This window comes from Brassica napus, chromosome C7, assembly GCF_020379485.1.
Source record: "Brassica napus cultivar Da-Ae chromosome C7, Da-Ae, whole genome shotgun sequence".
NCBI classification, from domain to species: Eukaryota; Viridiplantae; Streptophyta; class Magnoliopsida; order Brassicales; family Brassicaceae; genus Brassica; species Brassica napus.
Window position 1 is genome coordinate 29,437,781 of NC_063450.1, and position 23,203 is coordinate 29,460,983.

At 36.6% G+C, this 23,203-nt stretch overlaps 2 protein-coding genes and 1 non-coding gene across 4 annotated transcripts; 1 reads left to right on the top strand and 2 right to left on the bottom strand.

The window, feature by feature from the left end:
* Nucleotides 1-1,942: 1,942 nt before the first annotated feature.
* Nucleotides 1,943-5,757, bottom strand: LOC106392405 (homeobox-leucine zipper protein ATHB-53). 2 transcript variants are annotated; one of them, XM_048762512.1, is made up of 2 exons: nucleotides 4,478-5,757; nucleotides 1,943-2,310 (listed from the first exon to the last, which is right to left on the bottom strand). In XM_048762512.1, exons 1-2 carry the CDS (start codon nucleotides 4,916-4,918, stop codon nucleotides 2,077-2,079), a joined length of 675 nt encoding a protein of 224 aa, XP_048618469.1. In that variant the 5' UTR covers nucleotides 4,919-5,757; the 3' UTR covers nucleotides 1,943-2,076. The 2 variants fall into 2 exon arrangements, with proteins under 2 accessions (XP_048618469.1, XP_013688678.1); XM_013833224.3 differs by lacking the exon at nucleotides 1,943-2,310 and adding an exon at nucleotides 2,837-3,204 and having other exon boundaries at nucleotides 4,478-5,731.
* Nucleotides 5,758-14,590: 8,833 nt separating this feature from the next.
* LOC125590542 lies at nucleotides 14,591-16,141 on the bottom strand. The gene is made up of 2 exons (XM_048764140.1): nucleotides 15,388-16,141; nucleotides 14,591-15,306 (listed from the first exon to the last, which is right to left on the bottom strand). Exons 1-2 carry the CDS (start codon nucleotides 16,139-16,141, stop codon nucleotides 14,591-14,593), a joined length of 1,470 nt encoding a protein of 489 aa, XP_048620097.1.
* Nucleotides 16,142-16,712: 571 nt separating this feature from the next.
* LOC125590731 lies at nucleotides 16,713-16,819 on the top strand. The gene has a single exon (XR_007326735.1). It is a non-coding gene; the product is annotated as a small nucleolar RNA R71 (small nucleolar RNA).
* The last annotated feature ends 6,384 nt before the right edge of the window (nucleotides 16,820-23,203 follow it).

A 23,203-nucleotide genomic window follows, 5' to 3' on the forward strand; every position in this document is an offset into this window, starting at 1 on the left:
TACACAAGTAATATTTTCCACCTGAACTAGTTTATTTTTTAGGATTTCAGTTACGAAATTTGTATTATAGATAATTATTATGCGTGCACAAGCCCCCATAATCCAAGGCCTAGCTTCGCTCCTGTCTATATATATGTGAGACTAAAGGGAAGAGGAGCAACAAAGTTATATATTAAAATAAAATATTTTAAGCACTGCATTTACAACAGGTTGACAAACATCTATTTATACGTTAATTTAAACATGATTTTCGATCCATAGTCTCTAAATATTTTACTTGCTAAAATTACACATACAAACCATCCCAATACTCCATGTTCTGCAAGTAATTATTATCCGACATGTAAAACGGGATGTTGTAATTAATATCCGGCGGAAACTCGAAATCAATTGGTGCACCATTGGCTTCAACAGAACGAGGTGAACTCGGACTGTTTGTTAACGTTTCTTGAGCAAGTCGCTCCGAAAGTTTTCGAATTTCGTTTTGAGCTTCACTCAATTGTTCCGACAGTTTTAATACCTGAAAAATTAAAACATATGTTTAATATCAATGACAGCCATTGAGTTCAGAGAAGAGTGTGCAACATTAGGCCTCAGACGGATCGAGTATCCTGGCATTTCATTTGGAGTTTCTATTTCAGATGGATATAAAACCTATTTAGTAACTATATATTTATTTGTCTATCTACTTTCTATAAAAATGGAAATGAGGTTCCCTATATACTTTATATGGTCATTAACTACTAATGATATATTTTAGCAAATATACTAATTTTGAATCAGAATGCCTAGTCTATATACAGGGGCGAATCTAGCCAACAATTCTACGGGATGCACTTTTAATAATAAAACAGAAAAAACAAATCAAAAGAGTTTGAACTCAGATTATTATGGGTGCACAAGTAATATTTTCCACCTGAACTAGCTTATTTTTTAGGATTTCAGTTACGAAATTTGTATTATAGATAATTATTATAGATGCACAGGCCCCCATAATCCAAGGCCTGGCTTCGCCCCTGTCTATATATATGTGAGACTAAAGGGAAGAGGAGCAACAAAATTATATATATTAAAATAAAATATTTTAAGCACTGCATTTACAACAGGTTGACAAACATCTATTTATACGTTAATTTAAACATGATTTTCGATCCATAGTCTCTAAATATTTTACTTGCTAAAATTACACATACAAACCATCCCAATACTCAATGTTCTGCAAGTAATTATTATCCGACATGTAAAACGGGATGTTGTAATTAATATCCGGCGGAAACTCGAAATCAATTGGTGCACCATTGGCTTCAGCAGAACGAGGTGAACTCGGACTGTTTGTTAACGTTTCTTGAGCAAGTCGCTCCGAAAGTTTTCGAATTTCGTTTTGAGCTTCACTCAATTGTTCCGACAGTTTTAATACCTGAAAAATTAAAACATATGTTTAATATCAATGACAACCATTGAGTTCAGAGAAGAGTGTGCAACATTAGGCCTCAGACGGATCAGGTATCCTGACATTTCATTTGGAGTTTCTATTTCAGCTGGATATAAAACCTATTTAGTAACTATATATTTATTTGTCTATCTAATTTCTATAAAAATGGAAATCAGGTTCCCTATATACTTTATATGGTTATTAACTACTAATGATGTATTTTAGCAAATATACTAATTTTGAATCAGAATGCCTAGTCTATATACAGGGGCGAATCTAGCCAACAATTCTACGGGATGCACTTTTAATAATAAAACAGAAAAAATAAATCAAAAGAGTTTGAACTCAGATTATTATGGGTGCACAAGTAATATTTTCCACCTGAACTAGCTTATTTTTTAGGATTTCAGTTACGAAATTTGTATTATAGATAATTATTGGGTGCACAGGCCCCCATAATCAAAGGCCTGGCTTCGCCCCTGTCTATATATATGTGAGACTAAAGGGAAGAGGAGCAACAAAGTTATATATTAAAATAAAATATTTTAAGCACTGCATTTACAACAGGTTGACAAACATCTATTTATACGTTAATTTAAACATGATTTTCGATCCATAGTCTCTAAATATTTTACTTGCTAAAATTACACATACAAACCATCCCAATACTCCATGTTCTGCAAGTAATTATTATCCGACATGTAAAACGGGATGTTGTAATTAATATCCGGCGGAAACTCGAAATCAATTGGTGCACCATTGGCTTCAACAGAACGAGGTGAACTCGGACTGTTTGTTAACGTTTCTTGAGCAAGTCGCGCCGAAAGTTTTCGAATTTCGCTTTGAGCTTCACTCAATTGTTCCGACAGTTTTAATACCTGGAAAATTAAAACATATGTTTAATATCAATGACAACCATTGAGTTCAGAGAAGAGTGTGCAACATTAGGCCTCAGACGGATCGGGTATCCAGACATTTCATTTGGAGTTTCTATTTCAGCTGGATATAAAACCTATTTACTAACTATATATTTATTTGTCTATCTAATTTCTATAAAAATGGAAATCAGGTTCCCTATATACTTTATATGGTCATCAACTATTAATGATGTATTTTAGCAAATATACTAATTTTGAATCAGAATGCCTAGTCTATGTACAGGGGCGAATCTAGCCAACAATTCTACGGAGTGCACTTTTAATAATAAATCAGAAAAAACAAATCAAAAGAGTTTGAACTCAGATTATTATGGGTGCACAAGTAATATTTTCCACCTGAACTAGCTTATTTTTTAGGATTTCAGTTACGAAATTTGTATTATAGATAATTATTATGGGTGCACAAGCCCCCATAATCCAAGGCCTGGCTTCGCCCCTGTCTATATATATGTGAGACTAAAGGGAAGAAGAGCAACAAAGTTATATATTAAAATAAAATATTTTAAGCACTGCATTTACAACAGGTTGACAAACATCTATTAATACGTTAATTTAAACATGATTTTCGATACATAGTCTCTAAATATTTTACTTGCTAAATTACACATACAAACCATCCCAATACTCCACGTTCTGCAAGTAATTATTATCCGACATGTAAAACGGGATGTTGTAATTAATATCCGGCGGAAACTCGAAATCAATTGGTGCACCATTGGCTTCAACAGAACGAGGTGAACTCGGACTGTTTGTTAACGTTTCTTGAGCAAGTCGTTCCGAAAGTTTTCGAATTTCGTTTTGAGCTTCACTCAATTGTTTCGACAGTTTTAATACCTGAAAAATTAAAACATATGTTTAATATCAATGACAGCCATTGAGTTCAGAGAAGAGTGTGCAACATTAGGCCTCAGACGGATCGGGTATCCAGACAATTTTAAGGTATCCGGATCCGGATCCTTATCCGGCGGATCCATAATTTTACTATCTTTATCTAGATATGTGGTTCTCGGATATCCGGGTGTCAGATATCCTTCTAAAAATTGTAATATCTAGCGAATATCCGGATACGGATTTAGATCCTTAAAATAAATAAATAAATAAATAATATTAATATATATAAAATATTAAAAATAATTTTTAAAAAAATATATAATATTTTTAATTATTTCTATGTATAATATTTCAAAATTTACATATACTATTATAAAAATAAAAATATATTAAATAAAGTTAGTTTTTATATATAGATATTATTATTTTTGAAATAGTTCTTAATAAAATTTAAGGATCCGAATATCCAGACTAAAAAATCAAGATATCTGGATCCGGATCCGGCTTTGACGAATCCAATATTTTACTATCCGGATCTGAATTTGACCCTTCTGGATATCCAGATTTTCGGATCGAAGCCATATCGAATATCGGATCGAATCCGGATCTCGGATAAAAGTCTCGGACCTACCTAGGCAACATACTCTAAAACATAATTTTTATTATCGACAAGAAACATTTTATTTTCACCATTAATCTCATTTGTTTTTCTTTTTGGCCTCACAAATAAAGTTTTGGCCTCACAAATAAAGTATTATCTTCATTATCCATCCTATACTATAATTATGGTAATGAATTTGCATCAAATCAAACGAGAATATTTTCAGCATGTCAGTCTAAATGCAGAAAAGGGTTTATACGTGGCATTAACTCAGTGGGAATTCCAAATGGGCTACCATGAGCCCAACTTAGATTGTACGGCGGAGTTGTTTTCTTAAACGTTGGATAAGAAAAAAGATGACGAACTATCCACTCATGTCCTCTGTGGGGCCCCTAACATCTAAAGCCTACCGGATTCAAATATTCTTACCTGGTTATAATAAATTTCGATTTGATTAAAACTTGCATATGCCTAAATATTTAACAATATTAATTAACCAATAGCTACATATGATATTCATATAGTTATTAACACTATTTTCATACGTAATTTCAAGAATATCTGAAAATGGCAAAAATCAATCATCCTTTAAAAAAAAATCATAACATAAATTTCGGCAAAAAAAACATCGAGTTTATGTGTTTTGTAATGTTAAAGATTTTTTTAAAATTATACCTGAGATTCGAGCTGACATTGGCCGAGGACGACGGTGTCGTGTTGGCTCTTGAGTTTGGCGTACTCTTCCTCCAGTTTCTTGTTCTTCCACCGTGCACGGCGGTTCTGGAACCAAACAGCCACCTGTCTCGGGTCAAGACCCAACTCTCCGGCGATCTTCTCTTTCCTCCCTGACTCAAGCTTGTGCTCGTTCTCGAAGCTGAATTCGAGCATATTCACTTGCTCATCGGTTAACTTCCTCTTCCTCATCATCACTCCGATCGCCGTCATGTCATCTTCGCTCGTGGCGGACGACCCTTTGCTCCTCCTCCTCCTCCGCCGCTTCACCGGCTTTGATCCTTCGCCTGATGATGATCCATCGATCTGGTTAACGATGATGCAGTGGCCATGGGTTTGGGTCATGTAGGAGTACACTTGAGTCCCTAGCACATTTTGATCCATTCTCTCTTTCTCTCTGATTTTTTAGACAAGAGTTGCTGTTTTTCTCTGACTATGTTTGAAGGAGAGTGGTACAAGAAGATATGACTTTGGTGAAGTTGAGAGTCCTATGAGATGCTTTTTATAAGCTGGAAGATCGTGACCTTATTATTCTTGGGTTTTCTTTCCCTTTATTTACACTTATGCGCCCTCTTTTGTTTTTTTGTTTATTTTTGTTAGAACAGTAGATTGGTTGTGTGTCATTGAGGATAATACATTTATACATTTAAGCATTTTTCAGAAGTGTCTGTCTTCAAATATTTAATTATCATTTCAATTTTTTATTGCGTCATGAGAAGAAAATTAAAGGTTCATGTTAGAGGGAACAATTAAAACGATTGCTGCATTTCATCATCATAATTTGCAATTTAATGAAAGTAATAAAACACTTGAATGATGTGGACGACTATCGTGGACAAGAGACGTGGTGTGGATCCCGAAGGCGACTAAACTCAGGATTAAGCAAGTGATCCAATTGTATGTGGATAATTACTGGATATTAACGTTTTGTTTAATTTATTTTGTTTTGTCTACAAATGTAGTATAGACTTGTATATACAATCTGTCTTTGTCTTTGGTTGTTTTAGTTTATTCTGTTAATTAGTCAATTTTATAGGGTTTTTAAATTTGTTTTCGGAGCTCGAGACCACTCATTTCCTTTAATTGAAAAGCAATGTGCTCCTCCCTTTTCCGTTTTCCCTATTGATTATTATTTTACATTAGTCTAGTGACTAGCCTATAACCACGAATCTTCCAGAATTTTATTTATATTTGAAAATCTGACATTTTTTCTTAATCAATAGTGTTGTAATATTCCATCGTGCGATTAACTCAACGTGATTTGAGCCAAAAAAAAAAAAAAAAAAAAAAAAAAAAACTCAACGTGACCTCCTTTGCGTTGTACAAACATCAAGAACTCCTCTTTTTATCAAGTTAATTTTTTCTGCCTTGAACGATAACACCGAAAAGGAAAAAGAACCATAGAAATCATGTAACCTCAAAAGATAGAAACCCACTAATAAGATTCACTTAAACAAAACGACTTATGTATATATGATCGATCGACGTTGATAGGTGAACCTACGGTCATATATTGTAAGTTAATCTCAAAGTATGTTGAAAGAAATGAGACATACATATAAAGGGGAGTACGCAAAACTAAGCCAATACAAAGTATGTTGCGAATTGTGGCTTTTAACTTGTTCACCAAAGAAAAAAAAATGTAGCTTTTAACACGCTTTGAGCCTGTTTTTAGGGTTTCAACTTTCAACCCCGAATCCGTTGTAAAGTAAATATGCTATGAATATATATATACATAATTGACATGATTGGAGGTTTTAAATAGTACATGTTGTTAAATATAAAAGAAATAGTAGTGTACACTTTCATTATATAAAAACGGGCACTTGGTAGAAAATAGAATAAAGGTTATAGTGTGCTTTCGTAGGTGTGTAATGCGGTAGGAACTGGGAAACTAACAGGAATCATAGGAAGGTATATAATTAGGAAGAAATAAATAGTCCAAAGAGAGAAAAGTAAGATGTATCCCGACACTGAGCGACGGCTATGCACGTGAGTTTCACGTGGTCTCCAAATGGGGACAGGATAAAATTCAACTTGTCTACTGTACTTTCGTTGCAGGTTAACAACACAAAAACACAAGAGAGATAAACCGAAGTGTCAAAAACGTAACTCTGTATTTTATTTTAAGCGAGTAAGAACATGATTATTGAAAAGTTTTTAAGATCATGTTCTTAGCGGAATATAAGAACCCGTCACTTAACTTTTAACTAAAAAAGCTAAGAACCGTCTTTTAAAACTCTTATCTAAGAGCCGATTTTTAGTTTTTTTTGTTAAAAGTTAAGAGACAGTTTCTTATATTCCGATAAGAACCACACGCTAAGAAACTCTCAATAATCATGCTCTAAGAATGTTAGTTTGACCAAGTGGATTGCACTCAATTTAAGATTATATACATTGACTGTAATAGGCTTTTACAAGCTATTGTGCACAGTATATGGAGAGAGAGAAATTCTAGGAGACATGAAGAAGTTCCTAAGAGCATCATTATCCTACCAACTCATAATGGGTTACTTAATTATATTATAATAGTATTTAATGAGATAATTTGGGTAAGAGACTTAGCTAAGCAACTTGACATTTTTTCTCCTTCATTGCAAGTTTCTTATTTTAGGATGCTTAAAAAATTTAAACATTTTTTATTAAAATTAATTTTTTTATTACATAAAACATAATAAAAGATAACATTTTAAACATAGATTTTTTAAATAAAAACATGAAACCAAAGATTAGTAAAATAAACGAAATACATTCGAAAGAAGTATCGGAGTTTAGTTGTTGTCTTCATCACCCCCAAATCTATACCATACATGTTCAACCAAATCATTTTTCAGTTGTTCATGCATTGTTCTATCACGAATTCTTGTTCGAACACCCATCATATTGGCGATATTTGTAGGGATATCTCTATCAAAATCGAGATCGACATGTGAACTTCCGTTTTCTTCTCCTTGGATGAACTCTGAAACATCATATTGAGTGTATCCATGTCGCTCGTCTTCTACGATCATATTTTGGAGTATGACACATGCTCTCATAATCTTCCTAATTTTGACTTTATCCCAAAAAGTGTTGAATTTTTAACAATAGCAAAACAAGCTTGCAATACTCCAAAAGCACGTTCGACGTCTTTTCGGACAGCTTCTTGATGTTTAGCAAATAAAACAGCTTTCGGCCCTCGTGGTATTGGAATATATTGAATAAAGATTGCCCATTTCGGATAAATACCATCGGTGAGATAGTATGTCATATGATACTCTCGTCCATTGACAAAGTAAGTCACTTGCGGACCTTGACCGTTTATTATGTCATCAAAAATAGGTGAACGATCAAGAACATTGATATCATTTAATGTACCTGGAGGTCCAAAAAACGCGTGCCATATCCAGAGATCATATGAAGCAACCGCCTCTAAAATGATAATTGGTTTATCCGAACCACGAGTATATTGCCCTTTCCAAGCGGTGGGACAATTCTTCCACTCCCAATGCATACAATCGATGCTTCCTATCATCCCGAGAAATCCACGATGCTCTCCTATTTGAAGTAGACGTTGAAGATCTGCCAGTGTTGGTCTTCTTAGGTACTCATCGCTGAATAAATATATTATTCCTTCCACAAAATTTTCCAAACATATTCGAGTTGTAGTTTCACCGAGCCGGAGGTATTCGTCGACTGTATCAGCCGCAGAACCATATGCCAAAATTCGAATGGATGCAGTACACTTTTGGAGGGGAGAGAGACTAAGCCGTACGAGCCCATCTTTTTTTTTGGCGAAAGTATTGAACCTCGTTGGAGAGTCGATCAACAATGTGCATGAACAATCTCCTGTTCATTCGAAAACGTTGGCGGAAGAAATTGTCGGGATACGTCGGAGTTTCGCTGAAATAATCATTCCATAAACGAACATGGCCTTCTTCACGATTTCTTTCGATATAAGCTCATTTTTTTTCTTTTTTTCCTTTCTTCTTGTTGATCACCAATGGTAAAATTCTCAAAGGTTTGATCAAAATATTGATCAAAATATTGATCAAATGTTTCATCTTGTGATCCTTCATTATTGGGTTGAGAGGAAGATGTCATATTTGTGCTTCAAAGGAGAATATGTGTGTGTGTGATCAAACGATGATGAGAAATGAGAGTGTGTGTGTGATCAAATGATTATCTTGGTAAGGTGAGAAGGATAATATGTGTGTGTGATCAAACGATGATGAGAAATGAGACTATGTGTGTGATCAAACTTTGATCTTGGTAAGGTGAGAGAAAAAACTAGGAGAATGATGAGAGAAAGTGTGTGCGATCAAAACATGTCTACACAAGCTTATTTTATAAAGAGAATATGAATTCAGATTCAAGACTCGTGATATACAAATACACAAGTCAAGACTTGTGACACAAAACTAAGAAAACAGAAGACTTGTGACACATAACAACAAAACTACAAAACTACAAAACTCCTCTTGACATACCAATACAAAACAACAAGACTGACATAAGACGTGTGACACAAAACTACAAAACTCCTCACAAGACTACAAGTACAAGACTTGCTCCACTCGTTCTCGTCTGTTTGCTCCGTGACAGAAGACTACAAGTACAAGACGCCGTGACTCCATTTCCACCTGAAAGAAAAACATGAAATCAATAACCACAACAAAAACATAAACTTAAGAAGATGCATAAACATAAACTTAAGAACACGAACAAAACAACAAACAACTCATCATTCTCATTACTGAAACATAACATGAACATGAAACAGACAACAAAGAAGAACATGAGACAGACAACAAAGGAGAATATGAAACTCGACAGACCTAAAACAAAGACAGTTAAAAAGATGAGCGTATTCTCTAGACTAAGTGGAGAACAGCTCATTAATGAGTTTCTTCTTGAGACATTCTTCGTACTCAGGGAGTGGCTTTGTTTTAGCAAGTAGACGGTCAAGTAGACCCATCTTGGTGAACCTTTCTCTCCTACTCAAATCTTCTTGTTTAACGTTCCACACCCACTCAAACTCACAAAACCCCTTCCCCTCCACTGGCTTCTTACCACGGCTCTTGGCTGCCTTAACACCAGGGGGCCGAGCCGTTCCCTCTTCCGCTTCACCAATTGCGTGAGATGTTGATGATTGTGCACCATCTTCACCTTTTCTCTTTTTAGAGGTTCTGCCGGTAGATAGATCACACCACTTCTGGTCATGGTGAAGCTCCTTCCACGCATGCTCCAAGGTGAATTTTTTTTTTATAGTTGTTGAAGAAGATGATGTGAGCTTGTTTGAGAATGTCATTCTCATTTTGGCCGCTAGTTTTCTCTTTTGCTGCAGCTTCATATGCTCCACAGAATTTGCAGACTTGATCATTGATCTTGTGCCACCGGTGCTTGCAGTGCATTAGGTCTCTTTTCTCACAGCCCGCAAGCTTCGTACTTGCAGCGACGTAGTCTGCAATCCTCTTGCAGAAGGCCGCAGCCTTTTGCTCGTTCCCAACGACAGCATCCTTGCTGGTGTTTAACCAAGAGCTTATGAGGACTACATCATCTGTAGGCGACCAGGACCTCCGTTCTTTACGCTCCACAGGAGTGTCTTGCTGGAAGTTTGAACCTTGTGTAGCTTGCGTGCCAGACAACGGAATGGGAGAAGATTCTAAACCTATGTCACTATCTTGTTGATTTTGAAGAAGATCAACAAAATGTAAATTCAAATATGGATTATAATCCACAAATATGGATTATATTCCATATTTGAATCAAGTGATGGAAAAGAGAGATGATAGAAAAGAGAGATGGAAGAATGTGAGTTTGATAGATGGAAGAGTTAAAGGATTCAGTTTAATAGAGGAGAGAAATGAGAGAAACGAAAGAGCATTCATAACCGCATTCATCACACCCAACCGTAGAGACTCGACATATAGCTACCAGCAAGCATCAAACCAAAACCATTCATAACCACATTCATCACACCCATAGAGACTAGACATATAGCTACCACAATAACCACACTTAAACATCTATTTGTTAACTCGTTCAACAATAATCTAACACTAACCATTTATTACCAACGACTCAACCATAAAGCTTTAAATGAATTCAAAAAGCAGCAAAGCAGACATTCATGAAGAACATGAAACAGCGTCATGACTAATAAGAAACACACAACAAACAACTCGACAGAGGAAAGAAACGATTTAAAACAGAGGAACAACCATTGCTTTATATTTGAAACACTCAGAAACAAATCACATGATTGAGAAACAGAGGAAAGAAACGATTTGAAGGATTGAAACATACAAACAAAAGGAAATTGCGAACATATCAAAAACGATTTTATCAAATCACAGAACATCCAACTTACAAACAATTCATATTGCTCCATCAATCTTAAGACATAAAATACCGAATCAAACAAATACCGAAACAGAAACTTTACCTTTTGATTCGAGGAGAGCCACTGTTTGAGCTCCGTCGCCACCGAGAGAGAGCTTCGTCGCCACCGAGATAGAGCTCCATCGCCGTCGAGGAGAGCTCCATCGCCACTGATAGACCGAATTGAACCGAAGAAAGAAAGAAAAATAGGCATACTATCAATCAGCACAAGTACAACAGATTAAACTAGAACCAACAAATAAGATAGAAAAACTACCGATCAGAACAGGAACATGCATAAATCTTAAGACATGCATAATCGAAGAACACAAAAGCTGCTTACCTTTCGATTAGACAAGAGCCACCGAGAGAGAGAGAGGTCGCCGCCGAGGAGAACCACTGATGCAAGAATTTTCAAGGGTCCAAGATCAAATCAATGTAGTATAAAAGATTGTCGAACCAATCCTAGGTGATTCTAAAGCAAAGGGAATGCAAGTTCATGCTTAAGCTAAGTGCGATCCGGTTTTAAAGATGGTATGAACTAAGAACCAATAAGCTAATGCAATAAAGTAATGATCTTTCTTTCTCAATTTGAAGCAAGAGGACTCATGGGGCTAGGCATTTGATCTCGGGTGATGTAGATCCAATCTAAGGGTGGCAAGGTATCAATCAAACACTTTCCTTATGCCTAGACACTAAGCTAAACAAGCTCTATCTCTAGATGAATGTTCTTTTGGTAAAGCAACTCAAGCATCTAATCTCTTAGGTTGAATGTTACTAAAGCAAACATGGAGAACAAGTCCAATAGCAATCTTAACTCCTTTAGCAACTAATCTCTTAGTTAAAGCAAGCTAAAAGCATTGAAGAGTTGGTTCAAGCATTTTATCATACACTTTGTGGGCAGGAAATGCCTAGAGATCTATTTTAGTATGATCAAGACTAAAATAGCATTGAGAACCCCCAACAAGCAAGGAAACAAGTAAATCTAACACTAAACACCCTATATCTTCTCTAATCACCCTTAATCACCCTAGCCCATGAATCCAAGATTAGTCTACTCACTAATAGACATGAATAACCCCAAAACCATGGATGATTCAAGGTGAAACATGATTAGAGAGCAAGATAATCAAGCAAAGATAAGAAATTATGATCAAGATTAGATCTTTTTCCCAAAAGTGGCTTTTGATTAGATAGAAAACAAGATAAGTCCCAACTTTGGGATTACAAGAGTATTTATATGTCTTTGGAAAACCTAATGGTTTCCTTTAGAAAATCTAAAATACCCTAAAAGATGTCTAAAATCGCCAAAGTAAAACCCGCGACTCGGGTAGAAGTCATCAGTCGCAACCCGCGTCGTCCAACACGCGTCAGCTCCTCGTCCAGCTTCTGGTGAGGCCGCCCGGGTAAGCTAACCCGGGTCCATCTACCTGCATTGGCCCTCTCGTCCATCTTCCTCTTCTCGCGCCCGGATAAGGGAACCCGAGTTGGTCCAACCCGCGTCAGGGTTGATATGCCTCCAGTTAATCGATCATAACTCCTCCAATACAGATCCAAATGACTTGAAATCACTTCCATTGGAAAGCTAACTCAATTTACTATGTCTTCCCAAAATATTAGCAACATAAGAGATCTTTAAGACCTCCATACATGATCATCTTTCACCCTTTTTCACCACAAATGTCTCTAAACACCTCCAAGAACTCCATCGCACACTCTAGCCTCTAATAAAGACTCATGTATGCAAAATGGACCCTAAAGATGCCTAATTCCTAATCTACATGATCATTATGTACAAGAAATGATGGTTAAAACCATGTAAATATGCAAGATATCAACTCCACCACACTAGTCCTTTACTTGTCCTCAAGTAAACTTTTCAAAAACTCAAGAAGGAGAGATATAAAGATGGGAGCTTAGCCAAAAGAAACACTTTCTAGCCTTCAATATGACATCCCAAAGAAAACATAGAAAATAGCATGAGCAACTCCCTTATTATACTCGAGCTTCTCTATGCCTATCCATACTCTTATGTCTCTACTCAAGTTGCAATACTCATCAACTAACAAGTTCCTTCAACCAGCTCTCACATTGATTCACACACAAACACACAAGGTGAATTCTCACAAATGGACACATGATCTCAATCATTTGGCTAGGTAAGCAATGGTCTAATATGAATGAAAAGAAGGATTCAAATGTTATTATTCCAAGGTGGTTATCACTCAAGAACAAGGAACTTGATCATTATGCAAAATTTATCTTAGATTAGAAGCAACTCATGCATACATAGATTCATTCTCATCATTCTACCATTTTCCTAAGTGATTACAAGTTCTACTCTTTTATCATCATCTCAAAACCAAAATAAAACCCACTCACATCACTCGCCCAATGAACAACTCTCTTTTTCTTTTGACTCAACCAACTAGGGACTTTAATTCATTTTCTTTACAACATTTAACTCTAACTCTTTCTAATTTCCTTCCCCACTTTCTCTTTGATTCTTTTTCTCTTCTTTTTTTTTTTGATATTTTTTAGGGGGAAGGTTCATATTTTCCTTTTTCTTAACCTAGAGCTTCATATTTTCCTTTTCTCCCTAGAGTTTTTTTTCTAATGACACTCTTTTATTCATCTTTCTCACTCTCCAAACCCAAGATATTAACGTTTAGAACACATAAAACCCCTCTCACCATCCCCAAATGCTAGATCATTTTGCTAGCAATAGATGAGAACAAATCTATGTCGCCTCCAATACTCTCAAGATTTTGCACATGACAAGCTATCAAAAGAGACCTCACTCATGCAATTCAATGTTTGGTCTCAAAGAATGGTTAGGGTTGTAGGGTATGGAGTGTCATTTGGGTTAACAAAGATTGGTATAATGGAATAAGATAACCCAAAAGTGTATGAGATCCATGATCAAGTATGCAAGTGCCCATATGCAAGAAAGATTAAGTTCATTCAAGCCAAGTTCAGTTTGGAGCTGATTTTAAGAACAATGCCAATATCAAGCAAGCAAACAAGTTTCAAGAAGAGTTTTCAAGGCTCGAAGCTTACAAATGTTTTCAAAAGATGCTTAAGCTACTTGATATGTGTAGCTAGGATGTCAAATTGAGTTCTAGACATGTGTTCTTTACAAGGTTTCTCACAATGCATGAATGCAATCTAAATGCTTCTAGACTCAATCCTAAAGATGCAAATGATGCAACTAAATGCTTATTTTTGTGATTTTCGAAATTTTTCAATTTTTGTGGATTTTCTATGCAAATAATTATTCACAATGCAATGCATGAGACTTAATGACAAGTAGACAAAACAAAACACAATCTGAGATAGTAGACTCTCCCCCAAACTTACTTCACACAGTCCCTTGTGTGAGAATAAGCTCAAAGGAGAGATCTAAGGAAAATACATAAACATGATAACTAAGTATTTACAAAGGTAGAATGCACTTACTTGAAGTTGGCTGTCATAAGAGAAGAGAAATGAGGAGGGAGGACTTGCTGTCACCTTGGAATTTTCGACATGACCTTTGGGAATTTTTTAGAATTCCCCCAAACTTGTCCCTAAGCTTATTCAAACACACTAAAGCAAGAAAAAGATATATAAAGATATATACAAAGGATACCATGGGATTTCCTCCCAAGTGAGCTTGTTTTAAGTCTCTAGCTTCACTTTCCTTCCAATTGGCTAATGAAGAGGAGGATCTTTCCCACCTTCAAGAGTGATGGTGAGGACTTGAGAGAGAAGCTCTTGAAGCTTGATTGGATCATCTTGGAGCTGTGAAGTGATGATGGCCTTTGCACTTGAGAATGGTGTAGACTTTCCCTTGCATTTGATCTTGTACTCAATAGCTCCATCCTTGAACTTCATTGGGTGAAGAGTAAAAGTGTGTGGCATTATATCAAGAGGTGGAGGGTGATGTTCTTTCATCATCTTCTTTTTGCCATGAGCAGCCTTTGTGGCTCTACTCACCTCCTCCTTTGTAGCACTTTCCAAGTGCTCATCACACAGCTCTTTAGAGGACTCTCCAGCAAGACCTTCTTTCTTAATACCAACCCCTTCAGCCTTGGTCTTCTCAATGGAGGATGCTCCACAAGTGATTGTTCCACAATACTCAGCAATCATCTTTGGTGATTGTAGTGGATAGGAGACATCTTTGTTCACATTTACGAGTGTGACCTCCTTGTTGGCAAAGTCTATGCAAGCTCCTACTGTTGTAAGGAATGGAGTGCCAAGGATCAAGGGGACTCTCTTCTCAGTTGCCATCTTAAGAACAGTGAGGTCTATAGGAATTGTGCATGCTCCAATCTTCAAACGGAAGTCCTTGATGAGACCAATAGGAGTTGTAGAAGAGGAATCTCCAAACTGTAGGGAAGATGTGTTTGGCTCCATGCTCTCCATCCCTAGACTTTTCATTATCTCCATTGAGATCACATTCACACTTGCACCAGAATCAACAAGAGCATCATCAAAAGTGAGCTTACCAAGGTAGCAAGGCAAGGTGACCATCCCTTGAGACTCAAGCTTAGGGAGGGACTTTGGAGGGATTGGTGGATCAATCTTCGTAATGGAGATGTCCAAAAGCTCGGCCACTTCAGCTTGGTGGTCTAGAATGTCGTTGATGAGCATCATCTGGACATGAGCTTCACGCATACCCGAGATTTGTAGAAGCCTGACCCCAACATCACTAAGATCTTTCCTGAACTTGGAGAGCACCTTCTTCTGAGCTTTGGTGAGAACTCTTTGGGGGAAAGGAAGCGTATCATAGGGTGATAGCTCAACCTCAGTGGCTTCCTCTAGCTTAACCTTTTTCAGCTTGTTGTCAGCTCTCTTCTCAACTTGTTTCTCAGCCTTGTGCTCAGCTCTTTGCAGATTCGTTGCTTCAACCTTCCTGGCAGCGTCCTTCACAATCTGTGCTTCAGCTGTGGCCACAACAAATCTCTCAACTTCCCCAAACTCAGTTCCAAATACCAGTCTTTCAATCTCATCCTCCTCTTTCTCATGATCACTCAGCTCAATCTCTGGAGAAGTAGTGGAGAAGACAACATTACAAGAATCCTTGGGGTTCTTTTCTGGTTTCCCTGGTAGAGACCCCATTGGCTGCTTGGAGGATGAAGGCATATAAGCAACTTGACTCTCCAAAGCCTTGAGATGATAGGCAAGTTGCATGTACTTGTTGTTGAGGTCAGAATAGTTCCCATCAATCTTTGCATGGATGTTCTTGAATTCATAAATCATGGTCTTCTCATTTCTGGCCTGAAATTACAAGAGTTGCTTGAACATAGAATCCACACTTGAATCTGGAGCTTGAGCTTGAGAAGAGCTTCCTTGAGTCTGGGGAGACTGGTTGGCTTGGTAACCTCCTTGCTGATTATTGTAAAGTGGCCTGTGCTGGTAGTTGTTTTGGTACTGAAAGTTGGACTCTTTATTGTACCATGTGCCATTAGCATTGATGAAGCACAGCTCCTCTTGGCCTTCTAAACCATCAACCTCATTGATCACTGGAGGTGCCTCTTGTTTCTGGTCACCAACAAAGTTCATCTTCTCCTGCTTGGCCTTTTCTGCAAGAAGTAGATCCAACTTGGCTTGGAGAGACTTCAGCTCTTTCCTGGTGTGCTGATCATCACCTTTGTTGCTTCTATCATACTCCTCACTGTAGACTGAGTCACTCTTAGCCATGTTCTCCACCAACTCCTGTGCATCCTCTTCAGTTTTAACCAAGAAGAAACCATTGCTGACTGTGTCTAATCTGCTCCTGAACTCTGGAAGAGCACCTCTGAAAAATGTACTGAGCAAACTCTCCTTGGTGAAGCCATGATGTGGGCATTGAGACCAATAGCCCTTGAACCTCTCCCAAGCTTCACTAAAGCCCTCTAGGTTCTTCTGCTAAAAGCTAGAGATCTCATTCCTGATCTTGGCTGTCCTTGAGATAGAGAAGAACTTCTCTAGGAAAGCTCTCTTGCACTCATTCCAAGTTGTGATAGAGTCACTTGGAAGAGTCTTCTCCCATTGGTGTGCTTTGTCTCCCAAAGAAAAGGGGAACAGCTTAAGCTTGAAGGCATCTTCAGAAACACCATTGGTCTTGGACAAGCCACAATATTTATCAAACTTGTACAAGTGATCAAAAGGGTCTTCAGCAGCAAGGTCATGATACTTGTTGTTCTCTATGGTGTTAAGCTGCTCTGACTTGATCTCAAAGTTGTTGTTCTCCACAGCTGGTGCTCTGATTCCCAACCTATGACCATGAATGTAAGGTTGATCATAGGCTCCAATGGCTCTAGCTTGGCGCTGTGGATGATGTGGTCTAAAATGACCAACTCTTGGATCAATGCCCCCTAGGGCATCACCATCTTGAGGCAAATTCTCCATTTCAAACTCCAACCTTTGCAAGCGAGCCTGTTGCTCTACTTCTCTTCTCTGTCTTGCAATCTCCCTCTCAAGTGATTTAATGTCTTCAACTCTTGGAACTAGGTTTGTTGGACCTTTGTTCCTTGTGTTCATACACCTGAAATGCAAAGGGAGAAGAACAAAGAGAAGTAATAACACAATTAAATAAAAATTGACTTAGTCTCAAGCAAATGACTAAATTCCAATGTCACAATCAACTTAGAATTTGGCAACGGCGCCAATTTGAAGCAAGACTTTTCAAGGGCCCAAGATCAAATCAATGTAGTATAAAAGATTGTCGAACCAATCCTAGGTGATTCTAAAGCAAAGGGAATGCAAGTTCATGCTTAAGCTAAGTGTGATCCGGTTTTAAAGATGGTATGAACTAAGAACTAATAAGCTAATGCAATAAAGTAATGATCTTTCTTTCTCAATTTGAAGCAAAAGGACTCATGGGGCTAGGCATTTGATCTCGGGTGATGTAGATCCAATCTAAGGGTGGCAAGGTATCAATCAAACATTTTCCTTATGCCTAGACACTAAGCTAAACAAGCTCTATCTCTAGATGAATGTTCTTTTGGTAAAGCAACTCAAGCATCTAATCTCTTAGGTTGAATGTTACTAAATCAAACATGGAGAACAAGTCCAATAGCAATCTTAACTTCTTTAGCAACTAATCTCTTAGGTAAAGCAAGCTAAAAGCATTGAAGAGTTGGTTCAGGCATTTCATCATACACCTTGTGGGCAGAAAATGCCTAGAGATCTATTTTAGTATGATCAAGACTAAAATAGCATTGAGAACCCTCAACAAGCAAGGAAACAAGTAAATCTAACACTAAACACCCTAGATCTTCTCTAATCACCCTTAATCACCCTAGCCCATGAATCCAAGATTAGTCTACTCACTAATAGACATGAATAATCCCAAAACTATGGATGATTCAAGGTTAAACATGATTAGAGAGCAAGATAATCAAGCAAAGATAAGAAATTATGATCAAGATTAGATCTTTTTCCCAAAAGTGGCTTTTGATTAAATAGAAAACAAGATAAGTCCCAACTTTGGGATTACAAGAGTATTTATATGTCTTTGAAAAACCTAATGGTTTCCTTTAGAAAGTCTAAAATACCCTAAAAGATGTCTAAAATCGCCAAAGTAAAACCCGCGACTCGGGTAGAAGTCATCAGTCGCAACCCGCGTCGTCCAACCCGCGTCAGCTCCTCGTCCAGCTTCTGGTGAGGCCGCCCGGGTAAGCTAACCCACGTCCATCTACCTGCATCGGCCCTCTCGTCCATCTTCCTCTTCTCGCGCCCGGATAAGGGAACCCGAGTTGGTCCAACCCGCGTCAGGGTTGATATGCCTCCAGTTAATCGATCATAACTCCTCCAATACAGATCCAAATGACTTGAAACCACTTCCATTGGAAAGCTAACTCAATTTACTATGTCTTCCCAAAATATTAGCAACAGAAGAGATCTTTAAGACCTCCATCCATGATCATCTTTCACCCTTTTTCATCATAAATGTTTCTAAACACCTCCAAGAACTCCATAGCACACTCTAGCCTCTAATAAAGACTCATGTATGCAAAATGGACCCTAAAGATGCCTAATTCCTAATCTACATGATCATTATGTACAAGAAATGATGGTTAAAACCATGTAAATATGCAAGATATCAACCACTGAGAGAGAGATCGCCGACGCGAGCCACCGACGGACACCTCGCCGCCGAGACCAGAGCCACCGCGATGGATACAATTCGCCTTTCGTAGATGAGAGGATTCGAGAGAGAGAGAGAGAGAGACCAAAAGCCAACTTTGATCGCGTTCAACGCGTAACCGAACCTCAACCCTCTCTTTTGCTGACACCTGTCCAAGAGAAAACGTTGCTTCTCGGGCTTAATTAGGGACCGTCGCTTCTGCTTTTTTCTATTTTTGATTTTCCTTTAATTGTCATTAATGTTAAGCACCCTCATTAAGCGCTAGCGATAAGGATGGTCTAAGGATGAAAAGATATTGGGTAAATACATTGAGAAAGATGTCAGAAACAAACTGAGTGTTCTTAAGGAGATGGGGGTGCAAAACCTAATGGAAAGACTTAGGGTGTGGATTGGGGCAAGGAGCATATTTTTAGTCAAAAAAAATTTGTTCTAGATTTCAGTTTCAGAAAAGTTTAGATAGAAGCACATAGATATAAACATGTTTTTTTGCTTAAATAAAATTACATTCATTCAAAAAAAAAGATTATATACAAAAAAAAAAAGAGTTTGTCTCAATATCTTTATAACCATCTCGTCTTCAATGTTAGGAATACAGTTTTATCAGGTAAAATAAGTTGAATTTCATTCATCCAATTAGAACATGAAACCGATAAAGCTTCTTTTAGTTGTATGCCCCCTCGTAGCTTTTCTCGCAATTGAAGGAAGACACATCATACAACTCACATATAAAGCTTTATCTCCCAGACGCACAAATATTTATAGAAATGGTGTGCACTGTCGGGCCATCATTCTGTCTCTTATAAGGTATAACGTCGCATTCTTGTATTTGATGCCTTTAGTTGTTGATTTAGACTTCAACTCAAACGTGTTTAATCTTGGATAACCAAAACTTAGTTTCGTGAAAGAACAGTGTTTGTTGTATGTGGAAGCACATGGTACATGTACATCATAAATGATATGGTATGGCTTTTACAAAGGAGGTAATATAAGAGGATATAACTAGAGAGTTGCAACTACTTTAAGCTCGTTTATGGGAAGATTAATAATAGTTTTAGGAAAGGAGTCGAGTTTTGGTTTTTGTTACGTGTTTCCCATTTGCACAAAATCAATATAACTACTAATACTTAAAAAAAAAAATATGACGAAAGAAGGAAAGTGGGTGACAAAGACAAGTTCCACGCAAGCAAATGAGGGATGTAAAGTTAAGAGGTCACATGGGCATGCTTTCTATTTGGATTACGTGTCGTTTCCCGGTACTCCTTATTCTTTAAACCACGCTTCTCTTTCTGCCACGTGTCCTCTTACCTTCCTTTCTTCTCCGGGCCTCTCTTCCCTTCAGATTCCATCTTTGACTTATCGTCTTACATTTGGTTCTCTTATTTCCTTTTCCACCATAATTGAATTGGATAATATTGATCGGAACAAAAAAATGAAAATGATTTATTTATTACTCCGTTTCTGAATAAATGTCATTTTGGCACTTTTCGCACAAATTAAAAAAGTAACAAAAATATATGTAGATTATTATTAATTACATATTTATGACCAATAATATTTAAGATAAATAAAATTATTTATAAAACCAATGCAGTTTGCGGTTAATTTTCAGCTGAAAATAAGTATAATTTCTATTGAAATAATAAAACTATATTTTTTGTGTAACAAAAAAAACTAGAATGAAACAGGGGGAGTATCTTATAATTTTGCCTGTAGTTAAAAACTGAAAATTTCATTACCTGACTAGCATGCATAGAATACAGAATGAATGTAAAAGAGTGTTTACATATCTTCTTTTCCTTTTGGAAATCAACCCGGTTGCCTTGCTATATCCAAAATATCTAAAAGAAGGTATGTTCGGTGAAAATAGATCTCCTGGCTCCTGCTATTCCATCGTTTGATTGCAAAAGTTTCCTTTTATTATAATATAGCAGTTGTTTAAAAATGTATGGAAATACCTTTAAAGTTGAAACTAGTTAAAAAAATCCAGCCCATTCTTATATATGTTTGATATAACCTGCATATAACTATGTTAATCGTTAATCTAATCACATTGGATAACGACATGCTTTCTGCATCACTGTCACACCAAAACTTAAGTCGGATATATATATAAACATAAGAGAAGCACTCAAAAAGGCAGAACTACGTACACCAGCTTGAATTTGTATTCTATTGAGTCTTAACCAATAAGCGATATTTGTGGTCTTATATAAGCTTTAAGTGGGTAGATATGCTGCTAATTTAAGTTAGTTTAATGCATGTGTAATGTATAGATCGTTTAAAATGTATATAGGTATATGGATAAAGTTTGCTTAGGCTGGTTTACTCTCGTCTTAATATAGGATTCAAGACAAAATTTGTAATAAATGCGTTATAGGGATTCAAATCCAAGCACTAATGTCAAACCCTAGTTTGAAAGTAGCGTCAGAATCACAGTCGTTAATTAGGGTTTATTTATAATCTTAATAGATGTATACATTTATAGGAAAATGAAGAGTAGAAAATGATTTAATACTAAGTGCGAAAGAAGATGCGCATATGGCATGGTATAGATTCCTTTTCTCATATGCTTTTGAGGTGGGATATACGATTTACTTGTCCTTTTAACTATATAATATAATACTCCCACTATTGTTTGTTTGATTAAACTAATCCGAATTAATTATCACTAAAGCAAAATGATTAAAAGAATTAAATGTCATGTTTATCCCAACATATGCCTTCCTTGTTTCCCGTACTTCCAACTCTCTCAGTGCTTTGAAGAAACAGATAGACAAGTGGGTAGAGAGATTCCATACGTTTGTGCTTTCTTTAAAATTAAATTAATCAAAAGTTTATCTATCAACTAATCAATACATTCGTACTGTAATTAGCTTATTATATTCTGACTGTGCTGGCGACTGATTAGCACTAATAAACTTATTCATAAAGAGTATTTTGAGGCAAGTGCTGCAGGAGTGGACAACTCATCTTAAATATCCAGAATAGATGATATGCAAGAATGGCTAAAATTGACTAGCAGTACCCTAAGGTACGCCACCATTTAAGGACTGTTTAAATGTAATTAGTTATGGTAAGGATTTTTAAACTAAGTTATTAGTTATACATTTTGTTGTGAAACATCGTCGACCACCGTAAAGCTTCAAGCTACAAAACATCACCAAACAAGTCTTATCTACTTTTTGTGGTGATTAAGTTAATATTCTAACATTGGTTTATGTGATAGACTGATAGTTATATAAACATTTACAGTTAAATAAAGAAAAGTAAAACGAAGAAAAAACCGTACTAAGATTGATAAGTCACGTGGATCCCCACCGTCTGCTTGTATAACATTATTCCGATGTATTAGCTTTAAGCACATGATAACAACTAGTGTTCATCAAATAACCAAAATAATTTTAAAATTAATTGTTTACTTAGCCAAAAGCAAGTATCGTGCTCCGGCGGCTACATTGTATCTAGCGCAAAATATTGTCAGAATAAAAAGAAGCTGTCTTAGATCCAGCGACACTGGAGTGGCTTTATTTTGAATTCTATGGTTATTTTTTTGTTTGTTTGATGATGTTCCACTACAAGAACACATAAGATTAACGACGGCGGTATTTCCCGTGAGTTCGTTGTAAAAGAGGCTTTACAAGGAATTAGCGAGAAAACACGTTTTGTCGTTACTCATTCGTCGTAACGCATATTTTCTCGCCAATTCGTCGTAACTTAGCGAGGAAAACATTTCATCGTAAAGACGAAGTATATCACTTCGTCGTAAAGACCACATAATCATTCCACGTAAAGAGGTTGCTATATTTCCTCGTAAATACTTCGAAAGGAGTTCTTCGTAAATTACACGTAAATATCTCGAAAGTATTTTCTCGTAAAATTCACGTAAATACCTCGAAAGTATTTTCTCGTAAAATACTCGTTTTACCTTCCTCGTCATTTCCTCGTAAACTTTCCACGTAAATAAGTCGTAATTTAGCTACGAATTTACTTCATTTTTTTATTTTACAGAATTTAAAAATATAATTAAAAAAAATAATTAAAATTATTTAATTTATTAATAAAATTAAAATAAAAATCAATACTAAAATATTTTATATATAAATAAGTTTTAAATTTATAATGCAACAACCGGAAAAAAGAACTAAGGGTCGTTCATCGCCTGGTAAAATTCATCTCTCCTCCTCGCAACA

Bases quoted from the DNA above. Each gene is read 5' to 3' on its own strand.
- LOC106392405 (XM_048762512.1), bottom strand. From the start codon at position 4,918: ATGGATCAAAATGTGCTAGGGACTCAAGTGTACTCCTACATGACCCAA. The intron at 2,311-4,477 runs GTATAATTTTAA...TTAATTTTCCAG, and splicing joins AATGTCAGCTCGAATCTCAG to GTATTAAAACTGTCGGAACA.
- LOC125590542 (XM_048764140.1), bottom strand. From the start codon at position 16,141: ATGATTTATGAATTCAAGAACATCCATGCAAAGATTGATGGGAACTAT. The intron at 15,307-15,387 runs GTAAGCTCACTT...TGAAAAGTCTAG, and splicing joins CACCTTGCCTTGCTACCTTG to GGATGGAGAGCATGGAGCCA.